The 24,396-nt window shown below is 34.5% G+C and overlaps 1 protein-coding gene across 1 annotated transcript; it reads right to left on the bottom strand.

Annotated features, from left to right (window-relative positions):
• Positions 1–15,760: 15,760 nt before the first annotated feature.
• On the bottom strand, positions 15,761–23,136 carry LOC131876118 (disease resistance protein TAO1-like). Its single transcript, XM_059220906.1, has 5 exons — positions 23,008–23,136; positions 21,722–22,907; positions 21,519–21,615; positions 15,955–16,049; positions 15,761–15,819 (listed from the first exon to the last, which is right to left on the bottom strand). The coding sequence occupies exons 1-5, from the start codon at positions 23,134–23,136 to the stop codon at positions 15,761–15,763; spliced, it is 1,566 nt and encodes a 521-aa protein (XP_059076889.1).
• Positions 23,137–24,396: the final 1,260 nt, after the last annotated feature.

The raw sequence follows: 24,396 nt of genomic DNA, 5'->3' as shown, positions 1-24,396 counted from the left end.
AGGGAACTTGTCACTATACATCATTGTAGTATCTAGCTTATCCATTAATTTGCTTCTTCCTGACCAAACATTGAACAATGGTCCAAGAAAAGCGACAACCTCAGAGGATGTTTTACTTGCCTCTTTCAAAGAAATGTGCAAATCATGCACTACCATCAATTTTCCTTTCAATACATTAATCCTGTGTTTCAAAATTCCTGACACAACAGAGATACCCTTGACATTTTGTTCATTTTCAAGATTTTCAATTTTTCCTATGTATTCCTCCATTTTTGCTGTCACATCAGCTGGTATTTCTTGTACTTGTTCTGTAATTTGTATTGGAGGGGGCTCATTTGCAATTTTTTCTTTCAACTCCACTAACTCTTCCTCCAGAGCACCCTTCTTCATCAGTGTCTATTCATATTTTTTAACTAATACAGTCAATTGGGTATATGTTTTTGTGTATCTTCTTGACAAATCCTCTATTTTTGATAAATTCATGAAAGAAACTTGAGTAAAAAATGAGGCAATCTCTATGTTAGTTGTGTTTTGCAAGTTCCAGATCATTCTGTCAGCTTTCCTTTCTACTTGGATATTTAGAAGGTGGGGATTTTGAGTGGAAGGGTCCAAAGACCAAGCAACAAGTGTCTTTGACTTAGGATTAAATCCTGATCCTCTTATTACATCTCTAATTTCAAATTCAGTTTTAAACATTGGGTCCTCTTGCCTCCTAATCTGATCAATAATAAAAATAGACTGGATATCCCTGTTAGGCATCATAATCATACCAGTACTCTTAATCAATTGTCTTGCTTGTTCCACAAATATTTTCTCCCTGTCAGGATCATATTCCTGTAGTGCCTTGATGATCTCCTTTTTCTTTTCTACATTTGCTTCCTCTATGATCAGATTTTGTCTTAATTGATTTTGTTTCAACCTTGTCAAAAAACTTTTAAATTCATTTGACTTAATAAAGTCATCATCTTTCATGAACTCATTTGACACCATCACACGCTCATCAAAGCCTTGAGCAAGGGCTTTGTTTGTTTCTCCTTGTTCTTCATTCTACCCTGCTTCTCTAAGATGTGTCCTTATTTGATGAAAGCAGTGTCCTTGTTCTGTAACAATTGCTCTAGCAGGGTCTCTCCTCACAATTGTACCAACCTCTTTGATTTTTTGTTTCTTTGCACCTAGCACTCGAGTAGATTGAACTTCATCCCCACTCTCTACATCATCAACAGACACACTAAGTGGCCTCTTGCCATGTGAAGAATGCCCATCTTGGGGATCTTGCTACTAAGAAGCCACTTCTGGAATTTGAGGCATTTGTTCCATTAGAGTTTCATATAAACTCAGGATTTTGTTAATCCTCTCCAGGTACAGGTTATCAAGGCAAAAAACTGAGAAACTAGGGTCAACAACCTTCAATTCTGCTTCAAATCTCATCAAAGTTTTCCATTTTCTTCTCCTTTCTTGTACTTCCTCTTTTCTCAGCAAATTTCTAACCACATCTTCATCATCCAATGGTTCATGATCCTTTATTGTGGCCCAAGGTGTCATTTTTGGCAACACACATTTAATAAATTGTTCAGGATCACAGAATCTAGACACAACATTAACCAACCTATACTATTTAAGGAAATTATTTACTCCATCAAAGGAACTCCTACCAATGGTAAAATCAAACACAACCCAAAGCCTAGGAACAAGAGAAGCCTTCCTATGTTTCTCAAGGTATTATTTTTCAACTAGGGTCAATTGCCAAATAAACTCCATAAAAGCAATCCTAATTGGAACAAATTTTGGTAAAATATGGGGAGGCTGAGGACACCCATAGACTCTGATCACAGTAAATTTATCAAAAAAAGAAAAAGTCCCCCCAGTTATTTGAAATAGACCAGTTTGGAACATATTGGTAAGGTCTCAAAACTCTCCTAAAATTAATTGACAATCATTCCCTATTTATTCCTAGCATTTCCATAATTGACAAAACAATCCAATTTTCAAAGAAAAGGAAAGAAAAATGGGGAGAACTACTGTCCCAAACCTTGGTCCATCTTTGTATTGGCATTAAGACACCAAATTCTTCTTTGAAAAGCTCCAATTCTTTATCCATGAACTCAACATTATAGAACAAGATTAAATGCATCAACAATGAATAATACTTGAATGTAGGGCTGGGTGCACCACTCTGAATTACAACTAGAGCATTATGAATGTGTTCAACCACATAGCCCACATAATCATAATCTTTGTTAACATATGAGTATTGAATGTCCATAGCCATCATCAGTAATTCAGTTGACACTATTTAATCTCCATCAAAACCCAACACTCTGCATAATCCATAGATTGTACAATGCATATAATGGTGGAAATGTGTGATGTCAAATGGTGGTTCGATACTATCAGGAATTATAACCGGTTTCCTATTCACCCTAGGCATGTATTTGGGTATTGCATGCTTCTTGATAACACCTTTGTATTTGTCATGATCCTCAGCAATCCACTCCAAATCTATATCTGTACATGCAACATCAGTAATCTGGAAAGCTTCAACAAAGCTAGCTCTGTTAATTGAAACTAGGGCAGACTGGTTCTTTCTTTTGATTACCCTAGATACTGGGCAATAGCATTTGACCAACTCTTTGATGAAATCCACATCAACATACACATCTGACACAATTAACTTTGCCATATTTAAATCCCAAGGGTTTGACATCGGGACACCCTTAACCCTATTATTCCAGAAATAATGAAACAATGCAAAACCAGTCATATTAAGCATGGTAGGGTTTCTACGTTGGCTCCATAAATCTTTCCATGCCAAATCATTTGTATTCAAAGCAACGGAAGTCCCTGGCAGCAAATCTACAAATTCTTCTTTGTATTTCTTAACCGTCTTTTCCTCAATGGCACTGGCCTTGGACTTGGAACCTCCAGGTCCTCCACTTGTCTTGGCCTTGGGCTTGGGCTTGGAACCTCCAGTTCTACTCGTCGCCTTGCTTATTTTAGCTGTAGGAGAAAAATTTAACCAATTTTCTAAAAATTTCCCACACCCAACACTTTGAATTCTCCAACGTTGTTGCAGAGCTCAATTCACTAGATTAACTCGAAGATAGAATACATTAATGCAGTTATACAAAATCTTAGCTCGATCATGCAATTTATGGTATTTGGGTGCCGTCACTTCTCTCAAGTCTCATTAATTGCCACACTTGCATGAACTAGCTATTGTGACATTAATTCAAAGCTGAAATACTCGAGCGAAATTTGAATTCATGCCCTTCTATTTGATTGACGATTGTCATTCAAAACTTTTACAGAACCCGACAAACAGGTCCACGTGTCAATCCCCATCTTTAATCGCACACTCTAATTATTAATATAATAATAATTTGATCCCATGCTTCATATTCAACACTCTTACGCTGCTAATTTTTTGTAAATCTCGGCAAATGTAATGTGCTGCCAGAGGGCTGTAAATTCAAATATAATATATTTCCACTTCCCTCGGCTTCATCAATTAATAGTGACGGCACGACTTAAAGAGCACACAGTAAGCTCTTTGACTCCTTGACTTTTCTAACTCCGTTCCGTCCGTTTCTTTTTCTGTTATTAATATATAAACTGCATGTTTGAGGTTAACCGTGTCTGCTCTCCACCTGTTCCCGCCCCGCAGTTACATTCAAATTGCTGATGCTTTTAATTTTTAAATATCTTCCTTCCCTCTCAGTTGATGCCAACGTCACCGGCTCTATTTTGTCGTTGCTTTTTGTGCAAGGGCAAGTTGTATGGATTTCAATGAATGGAGGATATGCACAGAATGCATTTGTTGAAACTTGAAACATTCACCTAAATGCAACTGGCACGTGTTTCCTACAGGCTCGCACAGGGCAAATTATCCAGATATTTAGGTGTTTAGTTAGGAATTTAATTCACTTTTTTAATATTTTAAAAATTAAGAATTTTAATTAATTAATTAATATTTAGATTTTTATTAATTTTTTATCTGACTGAGTCACCTTTTCTGTCACATTCTTTTTATTATGGAAGTTTAATAAATATTTTCCTTGCACTTGTTCCAGGTGTTACATTTGGAAGATGTCCATGTCATATTTAGGCTCATGTAGGGTTCTTTAAGAGGGAAGAACTTTCTCTATAGTTTGGGTTTGGTGATTTTATCTTTTCTTATTGGATTTTGGTTCATGATTGTCAATTTTTATCATATTTGATTTTTTCATGTTTATGTTTGAGTATTTGTCTCTTATTTGATTAAGTAAATAGAAATTTTAAAAGTTGCATGCAACAATAAATAAAATCAAAATTCTATTATAAGAATATAATAAATTACGCATAAGAAAAAAGTTGTGAATCAACTATTAAGAAAATGATGAGTTTGACCTTGAGTTCTAATTTGAGACTTCTCTTTTTCGTTTTTATTCTTGGTTATAGATATTTTTTTTGTTTGTAGGGGAAGAGCACTAATAGATAACATAGTTCCAATAATCGTCACCTAATTGTCATGTTGACCCCCCAATGTCATCTAACACCATTAATAAATTTATTTTGTACTAATAGCTAATCATTTTTTGTAATTTTTTGTTCATAATTGGCCCATTTGTGCACCACTATTGGAACATTTGTGCACCACTATTGGGACATTTGTCAACAAGTACTAGCGATTTTGAGTTGACAGTTACTAGAACATCTTTAGTTAGGTATCAGGTGACACTTTGAAATGTGCACTTTTTGACCTTTGTGCGCATAACTGATTCCATAGCGTGCATCGCTACTACCCAAAAGCTAGATCAATAGCTATAAGCAGTTAAGTCGCATATGAAGACAACTAAAAAAAAATTCAAAATCTGATGTACCGTTTAGGATCTATGGGTGCGCGAAGTTAGCTATGACGGCTATTGGTGCTCTTCCCCTATATGATGGACCTAAGACCCTTTTTTTGTATAATTTGTTTTCAGAAAAAAATACATAGGAGAATACAAAATAGAAATTTTATTGATCAAACTACTGTAAATTAATAAAGTGAATGCTCTATCTAGTGGTTACCTCCTCAAAGTGGTGCTATGAAAATAGTAAAAGCATTTTATTTCTCTTATTTTGGTAATATTTTTTATGTTGAAAATATTTGATCTTGTAGGATCATTACAAGTGGCATACAAGCTCTTTTTAGGGCAAATGCCTCTGTGTAGTTTTATTAATTTAGAGGATTCTAAGATATCCATAATATGCTTTCACCTATCATTAGAGAGATCTTTATGGTTAGAAACCAATTATAGCTATAGTTGAACTAATCTATTGCCCATGTTTTTACTAAAAAATAGTTGAACTAATCTATTGCCCATGCTTTTACTAAAAAATCCCCTTGCATGTACAATATTTATTCTTTCTGGGTTAGAAACCCAATGATGAGGGTTTTCAAATATCCTTATAAGAGTTTTGCTTCTTGGCTAAGATAGATTTCCCATTAACATATAATAAAGTGAGGATTATTTTAGCTCTAATATTTAGGCTCATATAGACTTTACTAAATGCTCACTACTAGAACTCTACCACCAAATGAACTAACTACTCTCAAGTGTAAAAAAAATAAAAATTCCACCCTTAAATTAGGGTTTCTTTTAAATTTGGTATGCATCTAACTAGTTTGTTGAGCAAGGTTGGTTGATATTTTACAGTTATCAGTTCCTTAGGATCAAAGTCTCTCCGGTGTATTTTTTTCCTTGAAGAAACAAACCTTTTAATGGTTTTAATGGTTGAACAAGACTTTACAATATCTCACTTAGTTTGAATTTGACAAGGAAGCCTTATTTCACTTTGGCCCTAATTCAAGTGATGACTTTGTTGGTCCCCTTAGTAAACTATCTGAAACACATTTTGTCTAAAAATATCAAAGTGAGTTTGAGAAATTGTAAAACTATATTGTTGGCTTGGGATAACAATTTTTTGTAGTCTAGAAATATTAAAGCGAGTTTGACATACCAATTTCTTTAAAAAAACTCCTTTAATTGGTCTAAATCAGTAGAGGTCTCCCTTACTGCACTAAAAACAATCATGAGCTCCACTTTAATTTTTGTCCATTTATATTTTTAGAAACTCTTAACTTTGGAGTATGATATGTTTGGCATTGAACTAGGTGCAATGTTGATGCAAGACAAATAACCCTTAACATTCAATAGTCAATAACATACTCAGTATAACTTGGCTAAATCAACATGTAAAAAGGAATGTTAGCTATCTTCAATGCTATCTAATAATGACATCCTTCTCTATTGGTACATGCATTCTTCATAAAAATATCATAATAGCTTCATATATATGGTTTGTAGCAAAGATTCTCCTCTTTGAAATAATAAAAAATGGATGGAAAAAGATGCATGAATGTGACTGCGAGATTGTCTAAAAGAAGACTATGGAAAATACAGAAGTAAGTTCCCTCTTATTCTAATATGAAGAGGAAGGATCCATCTTTTCTCTATTCATATTAGTTCCCAATTAAATAAATTAGATCCTTGAAATGAATAAGATGCTAATGCTATAGCTCAAGATATCATTCAAAAGTTGAATCAAGATGGACAATCAATATCATGATTTTACTAGATAGGCCAAATACTCACCTATCATGATAAGATATAATTATTCCCCAATTGGGTTCCCAAGCCTTAATTACTAATTGAATTTTCCTCCTACTCGACTATAGGACACTTAGGTTTCTTGAAGATATATTTCATGAACGAAGTAGGACTTATTCTTGGATAATCATAAGCAGGATGTTAATGCTTTTGTAGAATTGAATAAATGGTGCATGTCTAAGTAGTAATGGGGAAACTCTCATATCTATAATATTGATGTAGCTACTTCTTATCCTCAATTAGGCTTGGATTGGTACTTTTTATTGATTTTACTGTAGGTTTGCACCCTTAAGTGCTAAAAAGGTCATCTTGGTGGTAATGTATTACTTGACCAAATATGTGTATTTTTATGCCACACACTAGTACAACCTTACAATGTTGCTATGATTTCTTAACATTTCTTGGATTTAGTCTTCAAAATCCATAAGGATTTCTAATTTTATTAGTATTGACCATGATGGATCCTTTGTTAGTAGAATTTGGAAAGAGTTGCTTAAGTTGTAAGAAATTTCCTTGACCTCGACTCGTTCAACTTATCATATTCAAACAGATGGTCAAATAAAAATTGTCAACAAGTGCCTTGAGACTTATTTATGTTGATTTATGTCTAGGAAAAATATGTATTGGGCTCAGAGGCTACCCCTAGCTAATTGGTGGTATACTACTACTTATTATATTGCTTCCAAAATGACCCTTTATCAAGCCCTTTATGGTACTATCCTACCCCCATAGTGAACTTATATTTTAGGTTCTTCTTAATTTATGCTGGCTTTGATAGTTTTTCTTTTAAGTGTAGAAATATTCCTTTTTAACCTATATCCTATCTTTGATATCCTTCACATGTGTAAGTGTGGAAATATTCTTTTTAACCCTATCCTAACTTTGAGATCCCTCATTTTGCATGGTATAACCTTGGTTATATCCTTGATTTCAAATTTGTGATTCATATCCTTTTCTTTGATATTGTACAAGTTGTGTGGATGTTGTCATTATCAATTTTGCATTGGTCCCCGAAAGAATGTACCACCCTACATGAGTTGGTATCATGAGTAGCAGAACAATAAACCTCACAAATAAAATTCAATATTTTACAAGTTATGAATTTTCTATGACAAGATTGTGTAGAATGCTTGTCATGACAAATATCAGATTCAAGAATATGTGAAAGTTAAGGAAATTTTGTAACACCTATTGCTTGAGCTCTCACCACCAAACAATTGATTGCAATATGACCCTCACTTGTGTACTACAATTGTAGTTCTTATTTTTTATCCACTCATTCCATCCAACAAGTATTCGTTCATGATGGTTGGCCAAGAATTTCCAAGAATAATGTAGCATCTAGTGCTTCTTTTTGTGTAGGGAGAGTGTGTTGGATGATTTCTTCTTGAATCTATATAGTTAAACCTCTAATGAACTATTTTGTCTATATGAAATCATGAATTTTTAGGATAATTTTGAACACAAATATTTATATCATTGATTGTACTTCTACAAAATCTCACTTAAGAGTTCCTCATCATCTTTAAAAAAACATTATGAGTCATTTCTAGATACTCAAATTCTATGATATTTTTCTTAATATTTGCTAGGTTTGTCTTAGTTCCATCTTTATTCAAGTTAGAATACTCACCTTGAACTCTTCCTATAACAGTGATTGCAAATAATCAAATCTTTTCAACTTTATTATTGACATCCTTCACCCTCTAAGTTTGGCCTAGGTTTTCCACCTCAATTTTAAAATTCTCACTTTCTACATTAAAATTGATCCAATAAATATTTAGAAGCCTTGACATTGCAAGTAATGTGCTTTTGTTGCTAAAATTCCATGTAAGAACTAAATACTTATTCATTCACATGGTTAGTCAAAACTTGCATACGATTTCAAAACCATTGACATACTTTGATGGGGTTTTTACAACCCATTCAGAGCTCAACGAATCTTTTCCTTCACGTAAATCTTCACCCTTGAAATTTTTAAATCCCCATCAATCTTTTCTTTTAGTTTTGAAAGCATTGTTAGAATTTGATGAAGTTTTCACAACCTTCTTGGAGCCCAACAAGTCTTATTATTCCAAAAATTTTTTTAAAGACATCGCTCTTTTCAATGAAAACCAAGCATGTTTCAATTATAAGTTATTTAGAGGTCAACGAAGTTTCACAACCTAACATCTCTTTGAAAACCTTACTCAAGAGAGAAAAAACTCTTGAGTAGGGCCTTCAATGAAGTAAATTTTAGCATATTGGAAAGGATCGATTCTACATTGTGCTGGTACATGAATCATGCAACAACTTATGCTTCTAGGAATGAAGTTATTCGATCTAATAGGGCCTATGGAGATTTAGAAAATAGAATGTCCTCATTCCTAGTGAAAAAGGGATTTCAGCAGTATTAGAGGTGCTCAAAAACTACAAGGCTTGAGTGGTATCTCTGCAAGACGATGCCAACATGGACCAATCAAAAGCGCCGACTCATTCATAGTGTTTTCTTTTCTATTTGCAAAGTTCAAATATTTTATTATCTCAATGTATTTAAAAGACTTTATTTAAATGATGCTTTAAAAAGAAGCAATTTCAAGAATGTTGGGTAGTTACATATTAGGACAATATAAATATATGATTAACGAACTATCAAAGGTCCAAATTTTTTATCCCCATTACATTGTGATGTAAGAGATAGAATCGGTCAAATTTGAAGATCAAAGAAAATTTTGTTGTTCTCCTAAGACTTTTCTTGTTTGTGTGCATTGAAATTAAAAATGTGTTCATAGTCTTCTTTGAGTCTGTGAACTTAAGCATTTGAATATATTTTCCTTTGAGAATATTGGTATTCACATGATAGCTTTTACTATCTTAGAAATCCAATGAAGTTTTGACATCAATTTTTTTATATTTTTATATTGATATCTCAATCTTTCTATTAGCATAAAAAATGTAAATTGAATGAATGTTTTCAAAAAATTAATTCTCCTTACATTAAGCATCGAACCCTAAGGCATCTCCAAGATGCCAAGGAATCTTTTATTCCTTCCAATTGAGCACCCAACTATGAAGATTGTCTCATCCTTAAAGAATTGACCACTTTTTAAAATAAAGTTACTTATTAATTATCATTTAAGAAATTAATTTTACTATTTTTTGAAAAGTGCTTTTGTAACTTTAATTTATGAAGTTACTGATGCTCTGCAAAAAGGAATGTTAGGAGAGACACAAACAACACAAGACAAACAATTCAAACATCAGTGTTAGCGTCAGAAATCACAAACGAAAGACTATCCTAAGAAAGCATATCAAGAGAGATACTAAATATGAAATGGAAAGAATGCAAAGACAAAAGAGGTAAACTAAAATCCTCTAAATGTTGACCAAAACGTTCATAGTGGCTCCTCCCTTGTTCCTCTCCTCTCCAAGTTCCCAAATGAGTGTAGCTCTCAGTAGATTTTTGCACTATTCTAGATGTCTTATGGAGATTCAAGATTGAAAATGATTGTTTATGCTAAATGCAAGTGTAAAATAAACTAAATGTAAGATATTATGTAAATTAACTAATGTTAATTTTAGGCAAAAGACAAATGTATATTATGCTAAAATGCTCTCCTAAATTCACTATAATTTAGATGCACACAAGATTTCAAGATTATAGATGTGCTTGAGGATGCTTGAGGATTTGAAAAGGAGGAATGTGAGCTCTATTTATAGGAAAAATGGAGCAATGGATGGTTGAGATTGAGTAATCTCAACCAGGGTTGGGATTGATAGGTTTATGATCCATGTGAGGGCTTTCAACCCAATTCCAGGATAATAAATGTAAACATGAGATGGGTTGAGGGGAGAGGAAAGAAATATTAAATGCTTGACATGACTTGAAGGTTAACTTGGGAGGTAAGGTTAATGTTGAGTTGAATGAATAAAGCCATTATCCAATAAATAATGTCTTTATCCAATGGATAAACTCTTGTGCAAGAGTTAGTGAGGATAACCATGGTCAAAGCAATAAATGTTTGAAGAGACCCATGAGTCAAATGGGGGATGAGTTAGAGAGAAAGTCTCTAACCATGTGGGTGAGTTGAGTTAACCATGCATGGTTATGTAAGAGCCATTAATGGTCATGTAAGAGCCATTAGTGGTTTGGAAGACTTTAGGGGTTAGCTTGTTGAACACATAAAGCATTAAATGATTTTCAAAGACTTTGGACGCTTTGAGAAGTGACTTCAAGTTGCTTAGGAATGTGACAATAATTAGGGGATGGGACTAGGTTAATTAGGAGGGGTTAGAATAATTTAGAAAGTGGTTAGAAGAGTCTAGAAGGGGATTTAGGATTGCAAGTGGGTTTGGTAGGTGAGGGAAAATAGGATTTAAATTAAAATAAAATTACTTTATTTCAATTGTGGTTGCAACTTGCATTTGTAGGAGAATGCAAGTTGGGGGGGGGGGGGTGGGAGGGGGTAGTTTAGGGATTTAAATAAGTGTTTAATTTATTTATTTAGAAGGGGAAAGGGATTAAATTAAATAAATATGATTTATTTATTTATTTGGTTTAGAGGTGTGGTTTAATGAATTAATTTAAATAAATTAGATAATTTATTTTATTAATAGCAGAAGAGTGTAAGGATGAATTAATTAAATATTAATTTATTTAACTGTTGGCTAGTGGATTTAATAATCAAATAAATAGTAAATATTCATTTAATTAAATGGACAAATTTATGTGACTGCAGTTACTACATATATGCAATCTTTCCCTTGCACCTTGGGAAGACCCGTGATAAAATCCATTGAAATTCTGGTCCATTTTTGCTCCAAAATGGGTAATGGTTGCAGCAAACCATTAGGTTGTGTATTTTCAGTTTTATTTTGTTGGCAAGTAATGCATTCCCTTACATGTAAAACGTCATCTTTGAGGCCTTTCCAAGAGAACCTCTCTATAATCTGTCTGCATGTCTTACCATACCCCTGATGTCCTGCTATAGGAGTGTCATGAAAAGCATGTAAAATCTGATTTTTTAGTTTAGATTCTAGAACTAAATAAATTCTTCCCTTGTAGTAAATCACATCATCCACAATTGTGGACCTATCATTCTCGACGATCTCATCCATAATTTCACATGCATGCTGATTTTTGGAATACTCTACTAAAAGTTGAGATTTCCAATTAGCTGAAATCTCACTCAATGAACAAAGGGCAGCAATGGATGGATTTCTAGATAATGCATCAACGGCTACATTATTTTTCCCCTTGACATATTCAATGTCAAAATCATATGCTTGGATCTTACTGACCCATTTTTACTGCCTCTCATTAAGATCTTTTTGTCTTAAAAAGTACTTAAGGTTGTTATGATCAGTTCTAACAATGAATTTCCTCCCCACTAAGTACTGTCTGAATATTGAGAGAGCATGCATAATAGCCAACATTTCTTTATCATAGGTAGAGTATAATTTCTCATTATCTTTCAGTTTTCTACTCTCATACACAATAGGATAATGCTTTTGCATAAGTACTGCATGCACACCTTCTCTTGAAGCATCACATTCAAGAACAAAAGGTTGCAAGAAATCAGGAAGTGCCAACATAGGACAAGTGCTCATTACCTGTTTAAGTCTATTAAATACCTCTTGTTCTTCCTGAGTCCATCTGAAAGCCCATTTTCGGGTGAGATCTGTAAAGGGTTTTGCAAGCTGAGAGTAACCCCTTACAAACCTCCTGTAATAAGCACATAAACCAAGGAAACCATGCAACTCTAAAATATTCCTGGGAGGTGACCAATCAATAATAGATTGGATCTTTTCATGATGGACTTTGACTCCATCAACTCCTATCACATGACCCAAGTATAAAATCTCAATGAGCCCAAATTCACATTTTGACATCCTAGCATACAAGGACTGAAATTCTATAATGTTCAACACCTCATCTAAGTGCTTCAGATGTTCCTCCCATGATCTGTTGTAAATCAATATATCATCAAAGAATACTAATACAAACTTATGCAGATGCTTACTAAATATGTGGTTCATACATGACTGAAATGTAGCAGGGGCGTTAGTGAGACTGAAAGGCATCACTAAGAACTCATAATGACCACAATGGCATCTAAAGGCTATTTTATGAATATCCGACTCCCACACCTTAATTTGGTGATACCCTAATCGAAGATATCTTCAAAAAATAAACTAAGCCATGAAGCTCATCCAACAACTCATCTATGCATGGAATGGGATACTGATTCTTAATGGTTTTCTTATTAAGTGCACGGTAGTCAATACACGTGTAAGGTCCCATCCTTCTTCTTCACCTACAAAACTAAAGAAGCAATGGGACTAGAGCTCGGTCTAATGAACCCCATGTCCAAGAGTTCCTTGATGGTCTTCTCAATCTCATCTTTGTACGCCTTAGGATGGCGGTAAGGAGTGGTCATGACTGGTTTTGCTCCATCCTCTAATTCCATCACATGCTCAAAGCCTCTATCAGGTGGTATATCACCAAACACCACCCCATGTTTATCTAAAATCTGTTGTATATTGATGTGATATGAATTGCCATCCTGAGATGAAGGTGCCTTAGATGAAACAAAGCATTGTGTAACCCAAAGGATATCTCTATGCCTAATGATAGTCTCCATCCTGCGAGAGGAAACCTCCTTGGGGCCTCCATCTGATAATGCCCTCAGTATTATCTTCTTACCATCAACTAAGAACTCCAACAACATTCTGCGGTGATCAATGACATATCTCCCAATTCCCTATAACCACTGCATATCTATAACTGTATCATAATCCTCCAAGGGTAAGACATAAAAGTCATCTGTCAAAGTGTAGTCCCCCATTTGGATACTGAGCTGAGGAATCCTCCTAGTACATCCCAACACTGCACCATCTGCAACCTTCACACCAAATCCCAAAAATTCCTCTGTCTATAACCCACGTCTCTCTACCATATGCTGATCAATAAAGTTATGGGTTGCTCCAATATCTACTAAACACACTAAACGTTGCCCCTGAATAGTTCCCTTCAATCTGAAAGTGTGGAACTTAGGATAACTGGAAAGAGTGGCCATGGTAACATTGGTTGTAGCTTGTGTATCGGTAGAATCAAGCTCAATCTGGGGAGACTCAACATGCTCTCCCTCATCATTAGTGTCTTGTATGTGCTCATCCTCCACATCTGAGCTCACTTGAATGAGATGAGCTTTGCCTTTGCCAAGGCATCGGTGACCCGGTTCCCAAGATTCCTTACAATTAAAAAACAATTTCTTTCTCCTTAATTCATTTCTAGTCTCCTGATCAATCCCAGGAGAAGATGTGTTATGCTTCTGTGGATTGAAAGGCTTCTGGAAGGGTTTGGAGTTTGGAGGAGTGGTGTCCAAGTGTAACATGAGCTGAATAGCCTCCTGTAAAGTCTTAGGCTTCAAAGCCTTTAATAAACCATGATATCTCTCATGAAGTCCCTCTATTAGGAGCATAACTACCCTCCTAACAGGCATCTCTGGTACCATCACTGCGATATGCTGAAATTCATTAATATATGTATCCACATGACCCAACTGTTTCAGGAGAGCTAAATCCCTATAATAAAGTTCCACATATTTCCTGTCAAATCTGGAAATCAGCCTATCTGTGAACTCTGCATATGAATGAATGAGAGTGTGATTCTATGTGACCAATCCATGGTGCCACCAGTCATATGCGACACCCTCCAAATGTAGGACAACAATCTAAATGGCCTCATTTTTAGCCATGGGTTTTAAGGAGAGGTATATATCTAGCTTGTGAACCCACGCTCGTGCGCTAGTGGAACCGCTGCCATGAAAAGTGGATAAAATCAACTTATCTGTAGCCTTCTTCAAATCATTATTCCACTATTGTCTGGGTCCCCTATCATTTTGTCCCCTCATGGAATCACGACGCTGCATACAATATTGATGCAATGAGAATGCGTCTCTAACATGTGCTGGTAGACGTGCCCACTCATCGCTAACAGCCATAACTGTGTCCTGGAAGTTGATTCCATTTTGAGGTTCAACCAATGGTGGTACATCTCTAGGAGTGAATCTTGGAAGCATAGGCCTATTTGTTGTCCTAGTATGGGTCATGTTCCTCCGTGGTGAAATGGATGCATTGCTCAAGGATGATGGAATTCTACTGCTGCCCCTACTTCCTACAGCTGATTTTGTCCTGCTACGGCTCTTGTGCCTTCCCCTATTATTTCCCAATTCCATTCTATCAAGTGTGTCCTGTAACTTGTTGATTGCTTCAACAATTATTGGTTGTGCTTCAACCAAGCTCCTCATAATCTCATCAGGATTGAGTGGAATTTGTCTCTCCTGTCTAGGTAGGCTCCTCTGTCCTTCAGGTATATCACCCATATTAGTCTCAATGGGTGGTTTTGTGACAAAATTAAAATCCACTCTAGGTCTCCTGCGTGTGTAATATATGTAGGTACCAAATCTTCCCCGCTGCATAGAATTACTCTGATGACCCCAGGCTTGCAAGATCATCACTCTGATACCACCAAAAGATACCAACTAAATCTTTTCCAAATCTAATAGGTTTACCAACTGAATTTCTAGGACCAATGGAGGTTTTGTTTCAAGTTTTGCATGAATTTTGTGGTTTTATAGTTTTTAGGATTTTTACTTGAGATTTGGCAATGTGAATTATAAAAAACAATTTCAAAATACCAAGAGCAATTAACTGAAATTAACTGAAATGAAGCTTTGGAATTATGAACTTTATTACCAGCAATTACAAAATCAAATGAATTCACCACTAAATGCACTTAAAACCAAAATTGGCCTACGGGAAGTGCTAGCTTGCCTCGTTGAGCTTCCTTATTTGCCTGAACTGAAGAAATCATTGAATTTGACGTCTCTAATGTGGATCAACAACGCCAATGAGTTTTATTATTACTAAAATGAATTACCAAAACATAATAATTAAGAATATTGTTGGACTGGGTCAATTTTTAGAATCTGGCTGATACGATCCCCTGAAAATGGCAATTTTCTTGAATGAATTATTCATACAGCTCTTATACTTGCTGGACTCTTCACCAAAACCACTGATCTACTGTTTTGAGACCCTAACAATGAAATCTGAGCAGTTTATTGAAGTTACAACCCTTTTATTTATTTCTTATGGTCCCCAGGCAAGAGGTGAAGGTACGACCCAGCTGGAGTAGTACGGCCTGCAATAAATGACACCCAAACAGATGTAAACAACTTGCAATCTGCCCAGATCTGTTGTCTCTAATCAGCTGATGCCAATGAAGGACAGATCTCACTGTTTCTAACCCTTATTGGTCAAACACGAACATAAATACTGTGTGGGAATGCTGGAGGTGATGGGGGTATCGTCCCGACTTCCACCATAGGAAGATTGCCACCCTCTTCAGGCTCCCAAACCTGAATATCACTGCTGCAACTCATGCCAAACCAAGAAGTTGTCATAAAAAATGTAAATTGAATGAATGTTTTCAAAAAATGAATTCTCCTTACTTTAAGCATCGAACCCTAAGGAGGCATCTCCAAGATGCCAGGGAATCTTTTATTCCTTCCAATTGAGCGCTCAACGATGAAGGATGTCTCATCATTAAAGAATTGACCACTTTTTAAAAGGTTATTACTTGCCTAGGAATGGGGTCATGTAACTTTTTAAAATAAAGTTACTTATTAATCATCATTTAAGAAATTAACTTTTCTTTTTTAAGAAAAGTGCTTTTATAACTTTAATTTATAAAGTTACTTTATTAAATTACCAAAGTCATAAAAAATGACTAAGTATAAGATTCTCTTTGGCAAGTAGATCATCCCCAAACACTAGAATTCACCTGTGGAGATGGGTGTCAGGTGAATTTTCCTCCCTGATAGGTCACTCAAGGAGTGGGGACATTACACTCCTAGTGATAGCTTGGATCATTAGCATTTGAGCATATATATTCAATCTCAATATTGGTAACATTTGGTACATACATAGTGCTCCATTCATTGTATTGATTTTCTTATACAATTGCTCAAACCTTCCACATCTAACTGAAACATCCATGTGATCTTTTTATGAGTGAGCTCTCACATTTGCACCACCTCATTTGTGCTTGTTATGTCTTCTTGAACTTTTATGTCAACATAATTTTATTGACACATTATGCCATGTACATTGTTATTACCTATCACCTCTCACAAATACCTCAACCTCACATTTATATTTTGAATCCAAACACATCAATTAAGTAATAAGATTAAGTGTTCATGTAATAAATCGCATGTTAGCACTTTGTCATTGGTAAGTCCATCTTGATAACCATTCCAACAAGTGTTATTTAACAGAAAAATTCTTCACATTAGTAGCTACCATTCAATTCTTGGCACTTATTAATATCTAAGTGTCTTCAATAAACTTTTCTATTTTTTTGCAAAAACCATTATATATTTCATTATGCATTATCTGGAAAGACATTACAATGAACAATTAAAACACAAACCGATGTCTTGACAATAAAACCAAAATGCCAATGATTCTACTTAACGTTTAATTCTTTCATGTATTTTATGATTGACTCCTCATTGTAGCTTCTACACACTAGCTTCACTATCCAAGTCTCACCCAAAGCATGAGAAGTGCTCATTATCTTCCTTAGAGAATTGTACAAAACACAAAATAGAACTATAATACATCACTATTCAAGATAACACATTAGATTCACACGAAGAGAAAACAAACATTCATAATAATAATTATTTATATATTAGACCCAAACTTATCATATATAATGTGGGGTTATACATAAACAAGCTTTCCCCTATTCTCACAATATCTACATCTAAATTATACAAAATAATTACGTTTACAAATATGTATGGTGATCAAATATGTTTTACAAAATTTAGTAGGTTGCACAAGATGTCTCAAAGAAGTGTGGTCTCATCAACTGAAATGACTGCAAAATATTGAAAAAATAGATTTAATGAAAAGGTCTTGAAGTTTTGTAAAAATGTGTAAGGTCTAACTCTGCATCCCTTACCAATATCATCCCAAGTTTTGCCAAAATATGGAGTTTAAAATATGATACCAACATCTATCGAACACAATTAAAAGTAGATTTTTGGAGACATTGTAGTTATTTGTGCTTTGATATAAACACATGCAAAATGTGAAATCAATTGTAACGGCAGAAATTAAAATACTTACACCACTTAATATTTAATAAAAATAAAAATTTAATGCTGAAATTATCAGTTGGACATTCAGCAGAAAATCAGTGTCCATTAACTATGCATTGTCTGTTACATCAGAACACACCAAAGTAGCGATTATTTACATATAATGGTGCAAATGAAATTAACAGACGAAAAGAACTAAAAAATAATAAATAGTAAAAAACCTTCCAAATTTTACATACATGTCTACCAGGACAGTTGCAACTGATTTGATAAAAATGCCCCTTTATGCTTTGATTTTTGATGGATATCCATAACTGTTTCAAAGCTCCCATAACTGTTTGAATGTAACTGCGGGCGGGAACAGGCGGAGAGCAAACACGGTTAACCTCAAACATACGGTTTATATATTAATAACAGAAAAAGAAACGGACGGAACGGAGGTAGAAAAGTCAAGGAAGTGAAGAGATATTATATTTGCATTTACAACCGTCTGACCACGCATTACATTTGCCGAGATTTACAAAATTTGGCAGGGTTAGAGTGTTGAATAAATAAAAAGATCTGAAATCCACGTGAAAAGTTTAACATTTGAATTTAAAATGCACACGGCAGTGAAAAGTCGGGCTAAAATCTGACGGAATTATTGATAAACAACTTGTGAGATTGGATTTTTTGTGTTTTAAATTATTACTATATTAATTATGTACTTTAAAAACAGTTGTTTATACAATAATATTGTTACTGTGGTTTGAAAAAGATAAAATTCAATAAGGTTTTTACAGATCCACCTCTAGAAATAAATGAATTTAATGATAAGTTAAAAGGAATATTAGTTTTTAGCTGAGATGGTGATGACAAGTTGTCATTTTTGGATGGTTGTTGGTTCAGGTGGTGAAGTTAGGCTTATTTTTTTGGACTGTTGATAAGACTGGTGGGGAGGCAAAGTTAAAGTGGCTTTTTTGGATGGTTCTTTGGTTTAGGTGGTGAAGTTATGTTTTCCTTTTTGGATGGTTGATTGGACTGATTGGTTGGCATCAAAGTATGATAACAATCATGTTTGAAATTTAAATTAAATTGATGATTCAGAGCTTGATAGATGGGACATGACTACCCAGGTTTGAGATCTCATGCATTCAGGTGATTTGAGCTGATTGTGGAGGATGATTGCTTAATTCAAAATTTGAGATCATTAATCGCACATCTTGTTAGACTCATCCTTTGACAAACTCGGAGGCAACATACAACTTTAAAATTGGCAAAATTAATGTAGAAGGTTGTACCAATATTGGCAGCTCGAGCAACATCTTTGGTGGATAAAAAATGAAGCATATGATGAGATCTCGACTATGGGAGTGCCCTCTTGATAACTCAGCAGGAGAAGATAGATTTGAAAAATTTGGGTGTTAGGTAATTATGATTTGGTATTGAGTTTCATGTTGTGGATTTTATACGGGATTTGGTAGCAAGGAAAGGACAAGTAGAGGATGGACATTTATTTCCAGATGATGTTAAAGGGTGTGTAGGCGGTGAAATACCATGCAGGAAATCAAATCAATTATGATCTTACATTTCCCATTCATTAGGGGGTGATGGACTTCAAATGACTCAAATGTCATATTTGGATTAGTGACAATTTCCAAAACTTAACACTAAATTAGAAAGAGTTGAATTTTTTGGCAATAACTCAGATAAAAGAGGGGGTGAGAGTATAGTTGTAGGGACGACAGTTGCAAAATAAAGATATGGATACCCCTATTTTTCTTACCTTTTCCAAAACACAAATGGTTTTTCTTGGTGAGATTGGAGATAAGAGACTAAAGGCTATCATTCAGTATGACCATTTGCTAGTATTCATGCAGCGAGGCCCATTCTTGGGGACAATGTCTTATCTGCGGATCACAAATATAGGGTCATAACATATATGTCTTCCATATTTTTGGTCATCTCTATGGATTTAGGTTTTAGCAAAGTAGAAGCAAAACTTCTATGCGAAAGGCTCTTAAAAGGGCAAGTCTTGGGGGACATTGAAGAAGTGTTGATGAATATTTCCGAATTTAAATGTATTCCTGTGCCTAAATAATTCTTCAAAATGCAACTTGATGTACCCAAATTCCCCATAATTCTAATTAATGATGAGGAGGAATACCAAGACATTTGGTATGTGGCAACCAGGGTTTCATATCTAAGGTATATTTTGTCAATTCAAGCATTTTCAATGTTGTTCTATCCTCTATCCTTTTGAAGAGAAATTATTTTACATCATCATTGCTAGCTATCATGGAGGTAAGGACACCAACATGGGGTTTGACTTAAGGCAAGGCCATATACAGGACAACTATTTTTTACTATTTTTATGTATGTAGGTTCAAATCTGATCTTAGAGAGCACTACAGGTGTGTAAAGAAAACAACATACATTCTTATATTTAAAATAGGCGAAAACACCTAGACTAGGGTGCCCTCTACACTTTTTGGCTAAATTTAAGGGAGATGGATCTATAAGACCTTATGATAAGGAATCTAGAATTTTTGTTGGTTACAAACATCTCAAACCAAGGCACCATAAAACTATTTTCAACTTTTCCAAGCTCAATTTTCTACCACAGGTTCCTTTTTGCATCATTTTTCAGATCTAAGCTACTGCGTTGATTGACAGTTTTAAATTTTAATATTATTGTTGAAAGATGTCACTTTCTTATCATTTGGCCCATATCTTGCATACTCAATTCCAATTGCACATCCCTCAAAAAAGGATCAATTAATCAAAGTGTTCAACTATTCTTTTAAGACTAAAATTGAACCTTATTTACTATTTCCCAATGATCTTATTTGTGAAAAATTGAGAACTTAGTTTGCATACATAGGCTAGGATCCAAATTTCCACCAAATTAGCATGATACGTTTCTAGAATTAGTATTGCATTGCAAAGCCTCTATATAAAGAGGTGATATATAATTCATTCGGTCTCTCTTGTCTTAGATTAGTTGATCAAATTATGTAATCATGAGTAAAATTTGACAAATATCATAACATTAGATTTAAAGCTTTGTGATCATTTTATCAACTCAAATAAATAATATTTTCTATCAATTTTTGTGTTTTGTAATTTTTTCACTAACCTTGAGATCTTGTACCAATTTATTTCTATTATGACAGAGGTAGTCTTTGAAGTTGTGGGTATAATTAAGAAAAAGACAGTCCTAATTGTAGCTACCATAGTTTGGAAGCTTATCATTGGACTTTTCTTTTTCTTTCTATAAATTATTATGCCCATTTCTATGGCTACAATTCAAAACTCCAATGCAATAACCCTTGGGTGCAGCCTTTATGTCTTAACAACTATGTTACTAGAAACATTATGAGAAATCAAAATATTTAAAAGTTATGTTTAAGAAAATAATTTTATATACAGATAAATTATATATATATATATATATATATTTTTTATCCCATATAAATAAACATATATTAATATATAGGTAAGTTTTCATTCTCTAGAGAAATTTTATCATATATATATTTCGTCCTGCTAAAAACACAATTTATCAACAGATTTATTAAACACAGAAGAAATAAAGGGGAAAAAAACGTTCTAGAATTCTTTCAGGTGAAAAAAATGTTTTAGAATTTTTCAAGGTAATATAAATGTAAATGTTCTAGAATTCTCTTAGGGAAAAAATTTCTAGAATTCTTTCAGGTAAACATAATGAATTGTTTTTATGACTCACCAGATAGCCACGGAGAGATGATAACTGACTCCGCCATGCTCTCTCAATGAATTGTCATTGATGAGACCTACCGCATCTCGACCAAGGCATATTCGACCTAACGGAGATTTGAAAACAGGATAACTGTTCCAATAGATCCAGACCCTCAAAGTTTCGCAGTTTCCAACACCCATTGGCTTTAATAACTTGTATTGATTTCAGACCTTCCACATTAAGTTTCCTTAGTTCACCACATCCGCTTATGTCGAGAACTTTGACTCTTGCTAGGTTAGAGAGGCATGCCAGTCTTGTCAGCTTTGAACAGTTCGTCAGTTTCAGACTTATCAGATTGTTTGGTAACCTTCCAATCTTTGTCAAAAAACGATTGTAGGAGAGATCAACAGTTTCAAGTTTGGGAAAAAGACTTTCGGCCTGAGGAATGTCCATCTCTAAAATGTAGCTATGTTTTATGATTAAATCTGTTAAACGTCCTGGGCGATTTGGATGAGCACTCTGACCAATACTTCCCTGCGCCTCAGAACTATCCAGAGGCATATTTCGTGGATCCACTCCTGTCAGCAACTGCTCTAAATCAAGTAGACAATTCTGAACATCCAAAATTTTCATATTCGCCCATGCAATTGTTACAGGTAACGCTATCATTCCACAATTATATATTCTGAAACTTTCCAAATGTACTAACTTTTCAATAGAGCTGCCAATAAGAAGTAGATTAGTGCACCCTATCAGAGTCAAATCTGTTAACCTGCTCAAATTATATAGAGAAGATGGCATCTCTGTCAATCCCGAGCTCCGTATATTTAGTTCTTCCAGATCTTCCATCTGTTCAAGATTGTGAGGCAATTCCCTCAGCTCAGTATGGACCACATTTAAATGCTTTAAAGACTTCTGAACCTCAGTTCCTTTGGGCATTTCCCTTAGCATGGAGCAACCCTGAAAGTCGAGGTACTCAAGCGTGGAGATTTTTCCCAAATCTTGGAGAACAAGCTTCCTGCAATCTCGCAATGCTAAATATTGGAGTTGAAATAATTCTTCCGTAAAAGAATCTGGCAAAACCTCCAAATCGCTGCACCCAGATAGATCTACATGTCTTAGATTCCTTACTTGCTCAAATTTAATTGGGAGTATCTTCAGGCCTGGAATATTTTGTAAAACCATCTTACACAAACTCTTGAAATTGAGCTTTTCTAACCACGCCTGAAACCACTGTACAATATTTTTTGGAAGCTCCTGTGACTCTGAAATCTCTAAAATCTCTGAAATCTCTGGAATCTCTGAAGTTGAACCATGTTTACTGTAAACGACTGTTGAAGGTCCAGCTGTGCTTGTGCTTGCGCTTCCAAAATCTCTATTGAATGCGACTTCTAATGAACGCAGCTGCGAAGGAGGCTGCGATTACAACAGTGGTTTAATTGCTATCAATATTACAGTTACAAAATTGAAAAGCTCTGCTCTAATTTAATCGTTGGCTGAGGAAGGATGCACATACCTCACGATCATCAAACAAGTTGTATAAATCTTTAGGACTAACACCATGAAGTTCCAACACATTTAAACTTTCCAGTAAGAGAGTCGAAAGAATATTCCTTAAACTATGCAATGAGACGAGAGAAGCCATTGAAGTGAACTACGCAATGAGCGCAGAATGATTTGAAGTGTCCTTTGATCCACTGAAGCGAAGCCATGTCAAGTCTCCGGACACACTATTGAGTTGCTGCAGGATAGTGGAATTTTGAACAGCTAGAATGTTTAATCCGTATATATGTTCATTTTGAAAAAGTACTGGCAACTCATGGTATTCATCTCTACGAATTCCTCGTACATCGTACTTTTGCTTGGAGACTTGTCAACCAAAAACCTTAATGATGGGACCTTTCCATCGATCAAACCAGGCATAATGATGGGAGGAACGTGGCTGATCAATCAGCGGAGATATAATATGTTAATTTAAAATAAACTAGCAGTTGCACGGTTTTTTTCGTGCAACGAAAGCCGATAGGCGATCACGCATGTAATGCTAAGGTATTGACAGCCACAATTCACTTTGTTAATCATTGTGGTGTCAATTGCAATTCTGTTATATTTATTGATAAAGTCATTTTTTAGCAATTCTTTTATATTTATTGATAAAATTACATTGAAAAAAAAATATACAACACTGAAGAGTCTCATTCACAATTACACGGTTTGTAAATAGGTTTGCACCATAGTTGCACAACCCACAGCTAGATTTGTTAGTCTTCAAAATTCATATGCTATTGTAAATGGATGAACAATGTGATTTGCAATATCAAAAGACACAATGCTTGAAAAGAGATTTGTTAAACTGACATAATATTCAATTATCATTTGACAGCCCAAAAGTGGCATATTCATAAATGAACTTATATATAGAATTTATTATTATGCATATTTTCCTAAGTAGTTTGATATCAGAACTTCGAATATTTGGAAATAGAAATTTGTTGTTAAGATTTTTCAGCCTGAACTGATATTTCAATTGCATTATAGTATTATTTGTTTTTCTATTTTACCAATTAAATTGTTTATTAAACCTTTTCTTTTGAGAATATAAATAATAAATTAATTAGTGGCATTCAACATATAGATCTCTATTTTGATTGGTTAAGATTTAGAAATGTTTTCTAAACTTATGGCTTCTGCTATAAGTTTTATAGCAATAATAGGAAAATTATCATTGAGTTAATAATAAAGCAAACATCAACCACTTTTCAACAAAACTGCACTCATTAACTATTTTAGGTGATGATTAATAAGAGCAAGGTCAATCTCATCATCACTTAATTTCTCAATACTGCTCTTCTTTAGTACGTTATCAGAAAATGCATGGAGCAATTCTATAGTCAAGTTTGTTGTA

Source organism: Cryptomeria japonica, chromosome 5 (genome assembly GCF_030272615.1).
Source record: "Cryptomeria japonica chromosome 5, Sugi_1.0, whole genome shotgun sequence".
NCBI classification, from domain to species: domain Eukaryota; kingdom Viridiplantae; phylum Streptophyta; class Pinopsida; order Cupressales; family Cupressaceae; genus Cryptomeria; species Cryptomeria japonica.
Note: the sequence above shows the minus strand (reverse complement) of the source record. Positions and strands in the feature narration are given on the sequence as shown.